The 16,420-nt window shown below is 41.5% G+C and overlaps 1 protein-coding gene across 5 annotated transcripts in view; it reads right to left on the reverse strand.

Moving 5' to 3' along the window:
• Positions 1–16,193, reverse strand: part of LOC106581698 (solute carrier family 35 member F5) — a 35,480-nt gene extending 19,287 nt beyond the window's left edge. The window contains exons 1-12 of one of the 5 annotated variants that reach the window (XM_014163939.3): positions 15,756–16,186; positions 15,207–15,301; positions 14,705–14,777; positions 14,441–14,582; positions 13,769–13,918; positions 13,533–13,598; positions 13,299–13,380; positions 6,779–6,969; positions 6,060–6,141; positions 5,717–5,804; positions 5,569–5,633; positions 5,095–5,199 (exon numbers count right to left, since the gene is read on the reverse strand). In XM_014163939.3, coding sequence (XP_014019414.1) covers positions 5,095–5,199; positions 5,569–5,633; positions 5,717–5,804; positions 6,060–6,141; positions 6,779–6,969; positions 13,299–13,380; positions 13,533–13,598; positions 13,769–13,918; positions 14,441–14,575 — 964 coding nt within the window. In that variant the 5' untranslated portion in view covers positions 14,576–14,582; positions 14,705–14,777; positions 15,207–15,301; positions 15,756–16,186. Of the gene's footprint in view, positions 1–5,094; positions 5,200–5,568; positions 5,634–5,716; positions 5,805–6,059; positions 6,142–6,778; positions 6,970–13,298; positions 13,381–13,532; positions 13,599–13,768; positions 13,919–14,440; positions 14,583–14,704; positions 14,778–15,206; positions 15,302–15,747 lie in introns of all 5 variants that reach the window. The other 4 variants (XM_014163938.3, XR_014381992.1, XM_014163940.3 and 1 more) reach the window with 4 other exon arrangements.
• Between the last annotated feature and the right edge of the window lie 227 nt (positions 16,194–16,420).

A 16,420-nucleotide genomic window follows, 5' to 3' on the forward strand; every position in this document is an offset into this window, starting at 1 on the left:
GACTCTCGTTAATCTAACCACACTGTCCGATTTCAAAAAGGCTTTACAACGAAAGCAAAACATTAGATTGTCAGCAGAGTACCCAGCCAGAAATAATCAGACACCCATTTTTCAAGCTAGCATATAATGTCACATAAACCCAAACCACAGCTAAATGCAGCACTAACCTTTGATGATCTTCATCAGATGACAATCCTAGGACATTATGTTATACAATACATGCATGTTTTGTTCAATCAAGTTCATATTTATATCAAAAAACAGCTTTTTACATTAGCATGTGACTAGCATTCCCACCGAACACTTCCGGTGAATTTACTAAATTACTCACGATAAACGTTCACAAAAAACATAACAATTATTTTAAGAATTATAGATACAGAGCTCCTTTATGCACTCGCTATGTCCGATTTTAAAATAGCTTTTCGGTGAAAGCACATTTTGCAATATTCTTTGTAGATAGCCCGGCCATCACGGCTAGCTATTTTGACACCCACCAAGTGTGGTACTCACCAAACTCCGATTTACTATTAGAAAAGTTTGATTACCTTTGCTGTTCTTCGTCAGAATGCACTCCCAGGACTTCTACTTCAATAACAAATGTTGGTTTGGTTCAAAATAATCCATAGTTATATCCAAATAGCGGCGTTTTGTTCGTGCGTTCAAGACACTATCCGAAGGGTAAACAAGGGTGACGCGCCCGACGCGTTTCGTGACAAAAAATGTAAAAATATTCCATTACCGTACTTCGAAGCATGTCAACCGCTGTTTAAAATCAATTTTTATGCTATTTTTCTCGTAAAAAAGCGATAATATTCCGACCGGGAGTCGTTGTTTTCGTTCAAAGAGAGAGAAAGTAAACATGGTGTCGGCTCATGCACACGCCTCCAGTCTCATTGTCCTCAGATCGACCACTTACAAAATGCGCTAATGTTTTTCAGCCAGGGCCTGCAAAGCCACCATTCATCTTTCTGGCGCCTTCTGAGAGCCTATGGGAGCGTTAGAAAATGTCACGTCATGCCAGAGATCCCCTGTTTTGGTCAGAGATGATCAAGAAGGCCATGAAATGGTCAGAGAGAGCACTTCCTGTAAGGAATCTTCTCAGGTTTTGGCCTGCCAAATGAGTTCTGTTATACTCACAGACACCATTCAAACAGTTTTGGAAACTTTAGGGTGTTTTCTATCCAAATCCAACAATTATATGCATATTCTAGTTACTGGGCAGGAGTAGTATCCAGATTAAATCGGGTACGTTTTTTATCCGGCCGTGCAAATACTGCCCCCTATCCCCAACAGGTTAATATCGCGCCACGGGATTCCACTGGCTGTTGAGTAGGTGGGACGATTCATCCCACATACCCTAGAGAGGTTAAACCCTTTACAATGAATATCTGTGAAGTTATTTGGATTATTATGAATTATCTTTAAAAGACAGGGTCCTGAAAAAGGGACGTTTCTTTTTTGACTGAGTTCATATACTCTATTCTATTCTACTGTATCTTAGACTATGCCGCTCTGACATTGCTTGTACAAATATTTATATACTCTTAATTCCATTACTTAGATGTGTGTATTGTTGTGAAATTGTTAGATATTACTTGTTAGATATTACTGCACTGTTGGAGCTAGAAAGACAAGCATTTTGCTACAACCGCAATAACATCTGCTAAAACACGTATGTGACAAATAAAATTTGTTTGAATGTTTTTTCTAAACAAATTAGGGATTTTCTTAACAGAACTTTTCAGTAAGAAACAAGTAAAAAACTAAATGGTGCTGCTGCTTCTTTATGGGACCTAACTCTCCCAAAACTTTAATTTAAACCTATTGAAAAGGTTAAATATAGAGATCACCTGTAAATGGAGGCAGCTGAAGTCTGAATCCCGTGAGGATGAAAGACAGTCAATTGACAGACTTGTTGTGGAATGTCTGGCCAGTAATCTGGCTAGTCTAGCTATAAATTTAGCTGGCTAGCTACCTTAAACGGCAATAACAGAAAATCCACAAATTAACTTTTAACAAGGCACACCTGTTAATTGAAATGCATTCCAGGTAATTACCTCATGAAGCTGGTTGAGAGAATGCCAAAGCATGTCTAGGCAAAGGTTGGCCACAAACTTTATCAACCATGTATTACTCTGCATTATTAGGGGCAAAATATACATACCCCGTATAGGCCTACATTTAAGAAAATAAATGTGCCAAATTACTATGTTCTGAAATGTAGAGCTCTGGTGGAACTCATCAAACTCTGCAAAGATGCCAAGAAACAACATTTGATTTAGATGTGTGGTATAAAGAATACACCCCCAAGTCCAGGAAAGTTTACAGGCCGAACAAGCCTTATTGGAATGATGAGTTACGGTACCTATGGTCTGTAATGCGCAAGGCTGAGTACTTATTTTTTACAGTGTGAAGATAGGATAGGAATACATAGGAATACAACAGAACAGCGTAGGAAGGAATTTAAGAAAAAACAGCACGTGTTTGCGCCTATTGAAACGGAGATATCAGAGAGGGCCGTTATTACAGCATGAGGAGATACAGACAAGAAATCCTCAACAGTTTGAGCCAAATAAACAAGTTAGGACCAAAACGACATAAGAAAATAGCAGGGGTGGCTGAACTCTCATATTACGCAGGTACTTAAGGAGTGGGAGAAGGGGATTGTTAGTTTGTTCTCAGGTAACGAAAATGTGCCATATTTTCGAGGAAGAATTTTATAAAGACATATGTTACCTGAGAACTAAACTGGAAAATACAATGTTAGAAGCCTCTTATATATGTAACCCGTACTTAAATGAGGAGCTGTCTGTGGCAGAAATTAAGGTGATTGACCCTGCAAAAAATGGGAACGCATTTGGCATTGATGAACTGCCTAATGAAGTTTTAAAATCCCCTGAATTAAATGACATCCTATATGATTTGCTCCAAATTTGTTTTGAGTACAGTATACAGCTATCCACTTGGTATAAGTTTATAGTGAATCCCATTCCCAAATCTGAAAAAAAAAGACCCTCAAGTGCCACTGAACTATTGAGGCATAAGTTAATTAAGTATGGTCTATAAATTATATTCATCGATCCCCATTCTAGTGGAAGAAAAAAATGTTTTTTTGTCAATCCAGAGTATGTATAGAGCATATCTGCTCGGTCTGTACAATAATCAGAAATAGATTACATTAAGACAAGCCTACTTTTGCATTCTTAATTGATTTCCCAATAGCTTTTGATTTTGTAAATAGGGATATTTTACCCTATAGTTTGTTAAAGGTAGGGGTTGATGGGAAATTTTATCACGCAATCCAGTCTCTTTACAAAGTACCAATTGCTTGTGTGCATGAAAATGAATATCATACAGACTGGTTTCCCATACCCTCGGGTGTAAAACAAGGAGACAGCCAACAAAGTCGTCGATAAGGTATGTTTATACAGTACATTCGATAAGTATTCAGACCCCTTGTCTTCTTACACATTTTTTTACGTTACAGCCTTATTATAAAATGTGTCCATAATGACAAAGCAAAAATAGTTCAGACATTTTTGCTAATTTATAAAAAAAATATGAAATATAACATTTACATAACGATTCAGACCCTTTACTCAGTACTTTGTTGAAGCACCTTTGGCAGTGACTACAGCCTCGAGTCTTATTGTGTATGACGCTACAAGCTTGGCACACCTTTATTTGGGGAGTTTCTCCCATTCTTCTCTGCAGATCCTCTCAATCTCTGTCAGGTCGGATGGGGAGCGTCGCTACACTGCTATTTTCAGGTCTCTCCAAAGATGTTCGATCGGGTTCAGGCTCTGGCTGGGCCACTCAAGGACGTTCAGAGACTTGTCCCAAAGCCCCTCCTGCGTCGTCTTGGCTGTGTGCTTAGGGTCGTTGTCCTGTTGGAAGGTGAACCTTCGCCTCAGTCTAAGGTCCTGAGGGCTCTGGACCAGGTTTTCATCAAGGATCTCTCTGTACTTTGCTCCGTTAATCTTTCCCTCTATCCTGACTAGTCTCCCAGTCCCCGCCGCTGAAAAACATCCCAAAGCATGATGCTGCCACCACACTTCATTGTAGGGATGGTGCCAGGTTTCCTCCAGACATGACGCTTGGCATTCAGGCCAAAGTGTTAAATCTTGGTTTCAACAGACCAGAGAATATTTAGGTGCCTTTTGGCAAACTCCAAGCAGGCTGTCATGTGCCTTTTACTGAAGAGTGGCTTCCGTCAGGGCATTCTTCTTTAAAGGCCTGATTGGTAGAGTGCTGCAGAGATGGTTGTCCTCCTGGAAAGGTCTCCCATCTCCACAGAATAACTCTAGTGACCATTGGGTTCTTGGTCACCTCCCTGACCAAGGCCCTTATCCCCCGATTTTTCAGTTTGGCCAGGTGGCCAGCTCTAGTAAGATTCTTGGTGGTTCCAAACTTCTTCCATTTAAAAATGATGGAGGGCACAGTGTTCTTTGGGACATCAATGCTGCAGACATTTTTTTTTGGTACCCTTTCCCAGATCTGTGCCTCGAAACAATCTGGGGTTGGAGCTCTACGGACAATTCCTTCGACCTCATGGCTTGGTTTTTGCTGTGACATGCACTATCAACTGTGGGACCTTTTATAGACAGATGTTTGCCTTTCCAAATCATGTCCAATTAATTGAATTTACCACAGGTGGAAAATCCAACCAAGTTGTAGAAACATCTCAAGGATGATCAATGGAAACAGGATGCATCTGAGCTCAATTTCGAGTCTCATAGCAAAGGGTCTGAATACTTATGTATATAAATTATTTCTGTTTTCTATTTTTAATACATTTGGTAAAATTTCCAAAAACTTGTTTTTGCATTGTCATTATGGGGTATTGTGTGTAGATTGCTGCGGATTTTTATTTATTTAATCCGTTTTAGAATAAGGCTGTAACATAACATTTTGAAAAAATCATGGGGTCTGAATACTTTCCGAAGGCACTGTATATACCTATAATCAATTCAGGATCATTACATAGAGTTATATCAGGAAATAAAAAAGCATCTGAAAATCAACAGCAGACCAAGCTGCCACACTTGACTCTAGTAAGAAAGGTCATAGATATAACTATGATCTACATACCAAAGAACATGGGGATGTCCAGCTTGTCTTCCCGGTCCACCTTCCTCTTGATCATGACGATGTAGACTGCGTACAGAGCAGCCCCAGCCAATGACCACAGAGAGCCTGAACACAACATGACTTCATCATAACGTTATCTTACGCTAATACATCCCTGTATCATGAGTTACTACTCTCATGGTTACACGCCAAAGGGATTTTCTGCTAGCAATGCAAGCAAATGTGACATCGTGGCATGGCTTGCACTTTCAGAGTAGATTTAATGGTTTAATAATACATAGTTTTTATATAGCATATTTATATGACACAAGGACGCATTAAAGTAGTACATCAAGTACAGTACAAGACATGACAAATACAACCAATATGAAGTGGGATAGGAGGGTAACAGGAGGCAGGAATAAGGAATATAGGGGGGAAAAAGCCTAACAAAAACAAAAGATTTTGAGGAAAGAAGTTTATCTCCCTGGTTACCTATAGTGCCTTTTCCGTCAGGGCTGTCCATGCTGGAGAAACTGACCAGAACCACTCCTCCCATGCTACGGGGAAAGAGACCAGAGAGTGTAACTACAGAGTAACAACCCAGAGTAACTATAATAATTCAGCTGATGTCAAGGCTTACCTCAGAGCCACAGCTAAGAGCTTGGACAGAGTAAAGCGGTCGCTGCTATTACTGGGAAATATGGCCGCCAGGATGAGGGTGAAGAGACCTGGTGAGGAGGACAATAACAGCGAGACTGTTCACAACACGTACTGTACAGAGTTCAACCTGTTCAAGGTGAAATGTTTAAATACACATGCTGTGATTTTCCAACATTGGAACATTTCTTTGCAACAATGTTATTACAAAGGCCCATAATGACTGTATTAGAAAAAAGTAATAATCATCCGTGTTTTTTCTATTCATTGTAAGATCCTACATGTACATTTCGCTGAGTAAAATCACATTTAGTATATGGACTCACCTGAAGTGGAGGACAGAATGTTCACTATGGCAACCTGCGTGTCCGACAGGGCCTCTTGGTAGGAGAGGTTTGCTAGGAACCACTGTGAGGGAGAGACGTAGAAGAGGGAGAAGTGTCAGTATGACACACATCTGATTTGTACCAAAGATGGTAGTTTACTTACTATTACTCATCGTGTCTGTAGTCTACCCTCAGTTCTGGGTCATTGCTCATGTGGGAAATGAGGTATGATACAAATATGTTTACAAGCCCAAAGTTGGTAAGACAAACGAGTCGAAGATTCTACATGCATAATGTGTTAATTTATACTCATTTACACTATTCATGAAGGGAGAAGTCCAAAGCCATGACTTGTTGAACGTATTCTTCAGCAAACACACTCTGCAGCAAAATGAGTAGTACCACCAGCAATAACTCAATGATAATAACATAAATGTTTCGGTCAACTTACCTAGCAAATTGACAGTAATGTCAGTAATGAGAGACATCATCAAAAAGCTCTTATAGCCAAATACATTTGAACCAGACCCCAAATGTAGGTACTCCAAAGACGCATTTTTATATAATTTTTCCCCCCTCCAACTTAATACGGAAGTTCCAAGCTAGTATACAGAATGTCTGAGAGTCTAACAAGTCATATGTCTACACACACTGACAAAAAAAGTTCCCCTCAAACGGATAAAAAGAAAGTTATTTGAATTAGACTTGAATTAGCTTACCACAAAGCAGAAGAAGAAGCTGATCTTGGCCACGTCGGTGACGGTGAGCTTTCCCACTGTGCGCAGCATGGACTCGTGGTCCTTGGCGGCAGGGTAGGACATTCGCGATAGCTTGGCCTCCAGGGCCTGTGTGGACGGGAGCTGGCGCACCTCCATGACGTTGCTGAAGCGCACCCGCTGCTTTTTAGAGGCTGAGTGGTTGGAGGGAAAGGACAGGGGGTAAAGTGGTAGATGGGTCACAGCATGACCAATAGAATTAACCTGACAATGAAAACTTTAAGTAGAAATAAAGCATGCGGTAGCTTATGTCATTGTTTTAGGAACCAAAACCATGAGAACATTTTGCACAGTCATTCTCTGAAAAGCATCTCATACCCTATACTGTGCTTTAGGCACAATAGCCTGGGATTGAATAGGGCAGCTTTCGAATTAAAACCACAATTACCACTTTCCTCAAATGTGGCCCATCACGTAAACTCAGCCAAAACAGAGATGCTTGTTCTAGGTCCAAACAAAGAGATCTGCTGTTGGATCTGAAAATCAATCTCGCTGGTTGTATAGTCATCTTAAATAAAACTGAAGGACCTCTGCGTTACTCTCGACCCTGATCTCTCCTTTTTCCATCTTCGTAGCACTGCGGAAAAAGCTAATCCATGCTTTTGTCACTTCAAGATTAGACTACGTCAATGCTCTACTCATGGCTACTTGGATAAGGCACTAAATAAACCTCAGTTAGTGCTAAAAATGGCTGCTAGAATCTTAACTAGAACCCCTCTCTACACTGGGTTCCTGTTAAGGTTAGGGCTGATTTCAAGGTTTTACTGCTAACCTACAAAGCATTACATGGACTTACTCCTATCTCACCAATTTGGTCCTGCCGTCCATACCTACAAGTACGCTACGGTCACAAGACGCAGGCCTCCTTATTGTTCCTATAATTTCTAAGCAAACAGCTGGAGGCAGGGCTTTCTCCTATTGAGCTTCAATTTTTATGGAATGGTCTGCCGATCCATGTTAGAAATGCAGACGCGGTTTCAACCTTTAAGTCTGTACTGAAGACTCAACTCTTTAGTCAAATTAAATGCATAGTATTTGTCACATGCCGAATACAACAGGTGTTGACCTTACAGTGAAATGCTTACTTACAAGCCCTTAACCAATAATGCAGCTTTAAGAAAATACCCCCCAAAAAAGTAAGAGATAAGAATAACAAATTATTAAAGAGCAGCCGTAAATAACAATAGTGGGGGTACAAGGGGTACCGGTACAGAGTCAATGTGCGGGGGCACCTCCTGTGTCAAGGTAATTGAGGTAATATGTACATGTAGGTAGAGTTACTTAAGTGACTATGCATAGATAATAACAGAGAGTAGCAGCAGTGTAGAAGGGGGGGGGGGGCGATGCAAATAGTCTGGGTAGCCATTTGATTAGTTGTTCAGGGGTCTAATGGCTTGGGGGGTAGAAGCTGTTTAGAAGCCTCTTGGACCTAGACTTGGCACTCCGGTACCGCTTGCCGTGCGGTAGCAGAGAGAACAGTCTATTACTATGGTGGCTGGAGTTGTTGACAATTTTTAGGGCCTTCCTCTGACACCGCCTGGTATAGAGGTCCTGGATGGCAGGAAGATTTACCCTGGTGATGTACTGGGTCGTAAGCACCACCCTCTGTAGTGCCTTGCGATCGGAGGCCGAGTAGTTGCCATACCAGGCAGTGATGCAACCTGTCAGGATGCTCTCGATGATGCAGCTGTAAAACCTTTTGAGGATCTGAGGACCCATGCCAAATCTTTTCAGCCTCCTGAGGGGGAATAGGTTTTGTCGTGCCCTCTTCACGATTGTCTTGGTGTGCTTGAAGCATGTTAGTTTGTTGATGATGTGGACACCAAGGAACTTGAAGCTCTCAACCTGCTCCACTACAGCCCCGTCAATGAGAAAGGGGGAGTGATTGGTCCTCCTTTTCCTGTAGTCCACAATCATCTCCTTTGTCTTGATCACGATGGGGGGGGGGGTTGTTGTCCTTGCACCACACGGTCAGGTCTCTGACCTCCTCCCTATAGGCGGTCTCATTGTTGTCGGTGATCAGGCCTACCACTGTTGTGTCATCAGCAAACTTAATGATGGTGATGGAGTCGTGCCTGGCCGTGCAGTCATAAGTGAACAGGGAGTACAGGAGGGGACTGAGCACGCACCCGAGGGGCCCCCGTGTTGAGGATCAGTGTGGCAGATGTGTTGTTACCTACCCTTACCACCTGGGGGCGGCCCGTCAGGAAATTCAGGATCCAGTTGCAGAGGGAGGAGTTTAGTCCCAGGGGCCTTAGCTTAGTGATGAGCTTTGAGGGCACTATGATGTTGAACGCTGAGCTGTAGTCAATTAATAGAATTCTCACATAGCTGTTCCTTTTGTCCAGGTGGGAAGGGCAGTGTGGAGTGCAATACAGATTGCATCTGTGGATCTGATGGTGCGGTATGCAAATTAGAGTTTTGGGCCTTATATGCGCAAAAATAACTTAAGAAATAGGTTAAATTACCAGAGATTCTCACTCGGCCCATTGTATTAGTCTATCGGTATTAGGCCTAATGGGCTATATCAGCCAATAGGCTAAACATAGTTTGCAAGAGAGCCAAAGTTGGAGGAGAGCGGACATTTGCACTTTCTCTTGAGCTACGTTTTATAGCCTACCTTTTAGGAGTGGGATGATTTACAGGCACATAACAAGTGATCTGATAAGACAATGTAGTAAACTATAGCCTAATGAAGTTTATGAAGTACATTTTCTTGGAAAGATAACGGTCCCGTGCTTCATCACCCATACATAGCCTAGTGCCGATAGGTCTACTCTATTGAATTGAGACCACACGAGCACCTGATCTCGCACGTCCAACTAGGAGAGTGAAGGTAGGCTATTGAACTTGAAGCAGTAAGAATGATGAGAGCGGACACTGACTTTCTCTTGAGCTACGTTTTGCATATAGCCTACCTTTAGGAGCGGGACGATTTGCAGGCAATGGAAAAGGCGCAAAGAATGATGATCCAAAAAAATGTGCACTTGATTCCGCACGCCCAACTAGGAGAGATAGGCTACTTAACTTGAAGCAGCGAATGATGAGAGTTTGTGAATAGTGTGACAGAGACGTGATTTTAATAAAATAGATAGGTTAACGCATACAAAATGGAAAGACGACAGTTTTCAAATAATCTGCCGGTCTAAAAATATGTTAATCCTAAAGTTGTCAGTCTGACCACCCGGTCCCGCCTGCAGCATGAAAAATTACGACCGCGCCACAATGATCTCTGTCAGGGCCTGTAATGCAGCCCTCTAAAGACATACTCTAATCAGCCAATAATGATCAGCCAAGACAGAGAAATATGAAATCCTGTCATTGTCTCATAGAAAACTAAGCCCCAGTGTCACTCAATGGTCAGACAGAGTTCTCATGAGACAACCTTTCCTTTCATATTGTTTATCGACTCACTCTCCTGAGTCAAACCTGGGAGGGCCATCACATTGAACAGCTCAACGGCCCCCTCTGTTGGTCAACACCGCAAAGTGTATTTTCCCTTCTACAACTTCATTATTTGCTAAGGTCTTTACATGCTTCTTCCTAGGAAAACCTAGAATTTGTTATGCTTGCTTGAATTGTTGTGAAATAAATCATTGTTGTGAAGGCTTTGTATCCAAAGGACCTTCAAATTCTGAATGTTTGGTTAAATTGCTGCCAAGAGAATTTCTGAATTCAGTCCTCACCTGGCAAGCTAAGATTCCGATGATTTTTCTGTCTCTCTGGTGGATAATTGCAGAACTTCATTGGAACAACTTTCGTCAACTCTTGCAATCTTATTTTGAATCAAAGATTTGACGACATTTACAATTGGAAATATACCCTTAGAAGGTTTGAGCCTGTGATCTTCACTAGGTGGAGATGAGAGGGAGTCTGATTTTAATGTTGTTGCCTCTCCCATGTCTCCGGAGGAGTTTTACAAATCTGTTGTGGATTCTACCAAGAGCTGGGATGAGACCCATGACATCATGAGAGACTATTACAGAAAACTTATTGAAAAGAGTGACGGACTGAATGTGGACTTTTGTGGAAAGGAGAACAAGAAATAATAAGCACTTAGAAACAATCAGAGACCAGCTGTTGAAAACGATCAGCTGTGTGGTGAGAAGTCGTCAATGCATTTAGTGCCACTTTAAGAAGAATGAAAGTCCTCAAGAAGAAACAGTCTCACAAGCTGCTCCTTGAAAATATCCTGAAAAGATCAAGAACCAGAAGATGGAAGCTGAGGTGCAGAGGCTTCAGAAGCAGCTGTCAATCAAATCAATTTGCAGGCCGGAGGCCAGTGCTCACGCAATAATTTGGTTCTGGGACCAAAGAATATCCACATTACTATTATTTATAATAATGTTAGGGCTATTATTTTATTAATATGTTTAAACCAATTCCTAATATTTACCCATCTTTGGTGAAAATTGCAACAAGATGAGAAGCCAATACAACTCGAGGGAGGGAGACAGCTGGACACATTGCCAGTCAAATAACAGGACCATGTGTGGTTGTAGACTGTCAAGAGGGCTTATCTTACATCTAAAAACAATTAATAACAGTAAATTCAAGTTATGCGAGGCTCCTTATCCCCACGGTGGTCAGGACGATCATATTCTGTCAGTTAATTATCTTTTAATTTCACCACATCTAGCTCTCTTATGTAGAGAACAAAGATTGCTCATAGGGTAAAACAAGTAAATTATTGAAAATAGAAAAGGTCATCTCAAATACCAAGACAGTTCACAGGATTCCTACTCTCCAATGTGATAAAATATTGATTATTGAAGGGTTTCTTTCAACAACACTCATTATTTCTATCTGGTAAATGTAAGTGCCTTCAGAAAGTATTTAACCCCAGTACCTTTTCCACATTGGCTTGACGACTTCTAAAGCTAGAATTTAAAATGGATCAAATTGAGATTTTATATCACTAATCTACACACAATATCCAATTATGTCAAAGTGGATTTTTAGTTTGACAAATGTTTACAAAATAATTCAAATGAAAAGATGAAATGTCTTGAGTCAATAAGTATTCAGCCCCTCTGTTATGGCAAGCCTAAATAAGTTCAGGAGTAAAAATTTGCTTTAAGGTCCCTCAGTCGCGTAGTGACCAGGGAGGTTTTCCAATGCCTCACAAAGAAGGGCACCGATTGGTAGACGGGTGAAAAAATATATTAAAAAAGTAACAGACACTGAATATCCCTTTCAGCATGGTGAAGTTATTAATTGGGCTTTGGATGGTGTATCAATAGACCCAGTCACTAAAGATACAGGTGTCCTTCCTAACTCAGTTGCCTGAGAGGAAGGAAACTGCTCAGGGATTTTATGATGCGCCAAAAGTAATTGTAAAACAGTTACATCGCTTAATGGCTATGATAGGACAAAACTGAGGGTGGATCATGAACATTGTAGTTACTCCACAATACTAACCTAAAAGACAGACTGAAAATAAGGAAGCCTACACAGAATAAAAATATTCCAAAACATGCATCCTGTTTGCAACAAGGCAGTAATGTAATACTGCAAAGAATGTGGCAAAAAAGTAACTTTTTATCCCGAATACAAAACATGGAAAGACGGATCCAGAATTCAAAATAATGTCACGGGTCTGTGTCGGATCTGATATGATTGTCACGGGTATCGGGTATGTGGAATTTTAACTGACTTGTCCAGAAGGGCCCGTACAGATCCGAACAAGACTGCTGCAGTAGACAGAGATGCTCTTGCTTTTCAAGAGAGTGAAGCTTGTAGCTTGTTGTTGTTGTTGGCCAATCATAAAGCGGCAAAAGGCTACAGTCGCAGACAGGTACTACGTAATCATATTTGATTATAAATAACCTATCTATGGCAGCTATTAGTCTAGTATAGTACTAATCGGCTTGGTTGGTTGCTGTCTCCTGTCTCTCCCTCCCTCCTCCCTGTGTCACTCACTCACAGATCGGCCCATCCCCCACCTGCTTGAGCGGCACCTCTCTCCCTCCTCTCGCTCTTTATCAGCACCTATTCATAAAGTAGCTTAAAAAAATAACTGTTCTGCTTCTTCCCTCACTTGGATCAGGTCTGGATCTGACAAGGTCTATACGGAACTGGTCTAGTTGTCACCTCTAGTCCAAAGCTCTTAGAGAGACTTACCAAAAAAGACTTGCACCTATAATTGCTGCCAAATGTTTTTCTAACATGTACTGACTCTGGGGGCTGAATACTAATGAAGTTATATGAGTGTTATTTTTTCCCCACTTTGACATGAGTATTTTGTGTATATCGTTGACAGAAAATGACAATAAAATCAATTTTAATCCCGCTTTGTAACAAAAGCAAAAGGGGTTGAATGCTTTCCAAATGCACTGTATCAGTTTGAAGGCTTCATTTACCAGCAGAAAAAGGCATTACATTGCATTATTTATAGATCAGTCTGTTGGTTAGTCTTCTAAAGATGTTATTTCTCTATTTAAAAAAAAGTTGTAATACTCACTGGAATCACAATCTCCAATGGCACAGTTTGTCTGTTCAGTCGGAAGGTCCTGAAACTTCACTGGAACATACAAGGGTTCACTCTGAAGAAAGAAAAATAGAGTTCAACTAATGCACTCAACTATAAGCATTACTTATCATCCCATTTATTTTCATTACAGTATATTCAGCCAGCCAACAGTAAAATCTAATTGAGAGTAAGAGAGAATACAAAAAGCAAATCAATTATACTCACAAGGGTATGGTCATTCAAACTAGTGTCGTTGATACAGGGGGTAAAGTAGGCCTCGGCATCAGAAAACTATGGACAGAGGCGCTATTGGTTAGACTGGGCTGTTTTATCATAGCAAATCAACATAGTATCAACGACCACTACTAAGATACTGCACTAAGCAACAATTCATCTTTAGATGGAAACAACAATGTATTGTTGCCCCCCCTGTGGTTGTGAGACATCAGTGCTATACGTACAAAGGCTGCGTGTCGTCCCTGGAGACTGCCCGTGCACTGCTGCCTCCATGGCCGCCACAGCAGGAACCCCAGCAGGTACAGCACAAACATGGAGGTCTTGGTGAATGTGCTGAAGAAGGGCTTGTTGTACTCCTGCCGCTTGAATATGTACTGGGGGAAAAATAGAGAAAATACTCATGGCTTACTGTACGAATGGCTGGAACTTAAAACCGATCCCGTGCAGATTTTTTTTTTATAAATAGGGAGAGGTCACATTGAAACTAATGATGTGGCTAATCCTAGTATTCAAAACTGCCACCTAGTCCCTACTTGTGTAGTTCTGCTAAGGCAGGACAGATATTATTAGCAACAAAGTGAAAACATGACCCCACTGGAAGGCAAGGTGAAGCTACTACCATATTCAAATCTTTTAAATCTATCGGGTAGGGGTTAGGGGTCAAGCATTGTCTTATAATTGAGCACTAGTCTTAAGCTTTAGCATATTAGCCAAAATAAGGGTTGCCTAACCCAGGCGATCCAATTCTGCAGTGTTGCTGGTTTTCATGTCTCCCTGTGCACCCTCTGTCTGGAGAGTGCACCTGACAATCAGTTCCAAGCTAAAATGCAAATACAAGAATAAGTAGGCCTGTGGCCTGCAGAACCAGGGGACTACAGGAAGTGCTAGTGTCTTACTGAGGTGAGCTCAGAGGAGGCAACCCAGATGATGTCCACCAGCAGAAGGATGACCACCCCCAGGGCCATGCGTCTCCGCTGGGCCACTGTGCTGCCCTGAGACCCCATGCGGTTCATGAGGAACACCCACACCATCTGGACACTGCTTGACAAACACACAAACTCGTTATCACACAAACACACACACACACATTTAAAAAAAACTTTTCACAAACTGTAATACCAAACACCAAAATGTCAGATGTTTTTCAGATGTGACAGTACCTGGAAATCCTAATACAGGATTCTTCAGCGTTTTGGACGATCTGACTCTCCTCAGTCAGGCAGGAATCTGAAACTGTGTCAAAGTAGATAATGAGAAAAATTGTGCAACAGTCCTCCTATCTGCTGTGCACAGAGCTCATCACCGGCAATCTCTTATCAATTAAGATTGTTATGGAACACTGAGCATTTATGTTGGGGTGAAAATCCATATGGACATCTGGAAACCAGAAAGATGACATAGGCTAGGCCTAATTGTTTGGTGAAAACAGTTTCCCAGGACACAAGAATGTGGGTTTTGTTCAGAGCAACATCAACCAAAGCTACTGTCTTTTTTGTGACATTACAAACTCAATTTAACACATTATTTTCACATCTATTCAATTGCTCTTTTGAACTGGTTTCCCCACAAATACATATATGGTCCTAAGTGAGGAACGCCCAGACCCCACTCTCTCCCTGTCAGACGGCGCATCACATTTAGAACCTTTGTACACTTTCTCACCACTCTCTCGATGCGTTCTGCCCAGGTTGGCCTAGTGTCAAAGTACACCTCTAGGAACCCGATCGTCTCCACCCTCAGGCATACGTACCTTCAGCCTGATAAAGAACACTGTCTGAGTTATCTATAGAAAACCTGATTCTCCACCTCAACGATTGCTTCCTGTACCTCCCTGACTGCGTATGGTACATGTATTCCCTTCTAACCATAAGGCCCCATCATCTTCAAATTAAGACCTTTCGATACCTAACGTGAGCTAGCAAGAGCAACAATTTCTTCCTCTGTTCACCACGACTCACAAGCTTGTTAGCTACATGCAAATTAGACAGATGCTAGCTAATTTAGTGTACCTGAATTAGTTTACAATATAGCAAGCAATGTCTTTTTTGTTGCAATATGAGACCTGCAGTACTGTAGAAACATACGGAGGCCATTGTTAGCTAACATTAGCTAGCTATCTTGAAGTTTAACGTTACAGCTAACTTAGCAGGCTGCGGCTAAGTTGGCTAGCTAGCCGGCAACATCAACAACCATTCGTATTTACCTAGTTACCGTTAGATGGCAAGTAGGCTTCGTTCTTTTTTACGTGGTCGTTACTTCTTCGCCTTTGCAGAAAAATACAACTGCTGGATCATCAGTAATAAACGTACAGTATGCGATGATAATACCAATATCTAAACTGGTTTGGATGTAAACATGAACTCTTCTTCTATGGTATATTATTGGCGATCACAGAATGTAATGTGCATCCCGCCATCTACTATGCGTCCCAAAAACTTTTCTGCTGCAGCCACAATAATGTCCAGTTTTTTAGACTTCTTTGAGACTTGTGATATAAAGTTTATAACTGTGGCGACACTCTCTTCTTCTTCTTGTGGCTTTCCGGCAGACGAGACGCGGTGTTGCATATTGCTGTCTTTCGCAGGTCAGAGTGCGAATTGCACATCTCGGTCACATTTCAGTCCTCTACTCTCTTCGCTGCCTCAGCATAGGAAACGTGCCCTCACAAACTGGTAATCTCAACCTGTCTCTCTCACACAGGGCACTTTGGATCCCCAGCTTCATGGGCACACCAACAGTTAACATACAGTGCTTTCTCATTCCAACTGTAATGTTCCTCTGACTATGCCCTCCTGCACATTTCTCACATCGTGGGAACCTAAAGCACCGTAGCGGGTTCGGAACATAGGACCTCACAGAATAGAAAATATAACCTA

The sequence above is a fragment of the Salmo salar genome, chromosome 21 (assembly GCF_965601325.2).
Source record: "Salmo salar chromosome 21, fSalSal1, whole genome shotgun sequence".
Taxonomy (NCBI): Eukaryota; Metazoa; Chordata; class Actinopteri; order Salmoniformes; family Salmonidae; genus Salmo; species Salmo salar.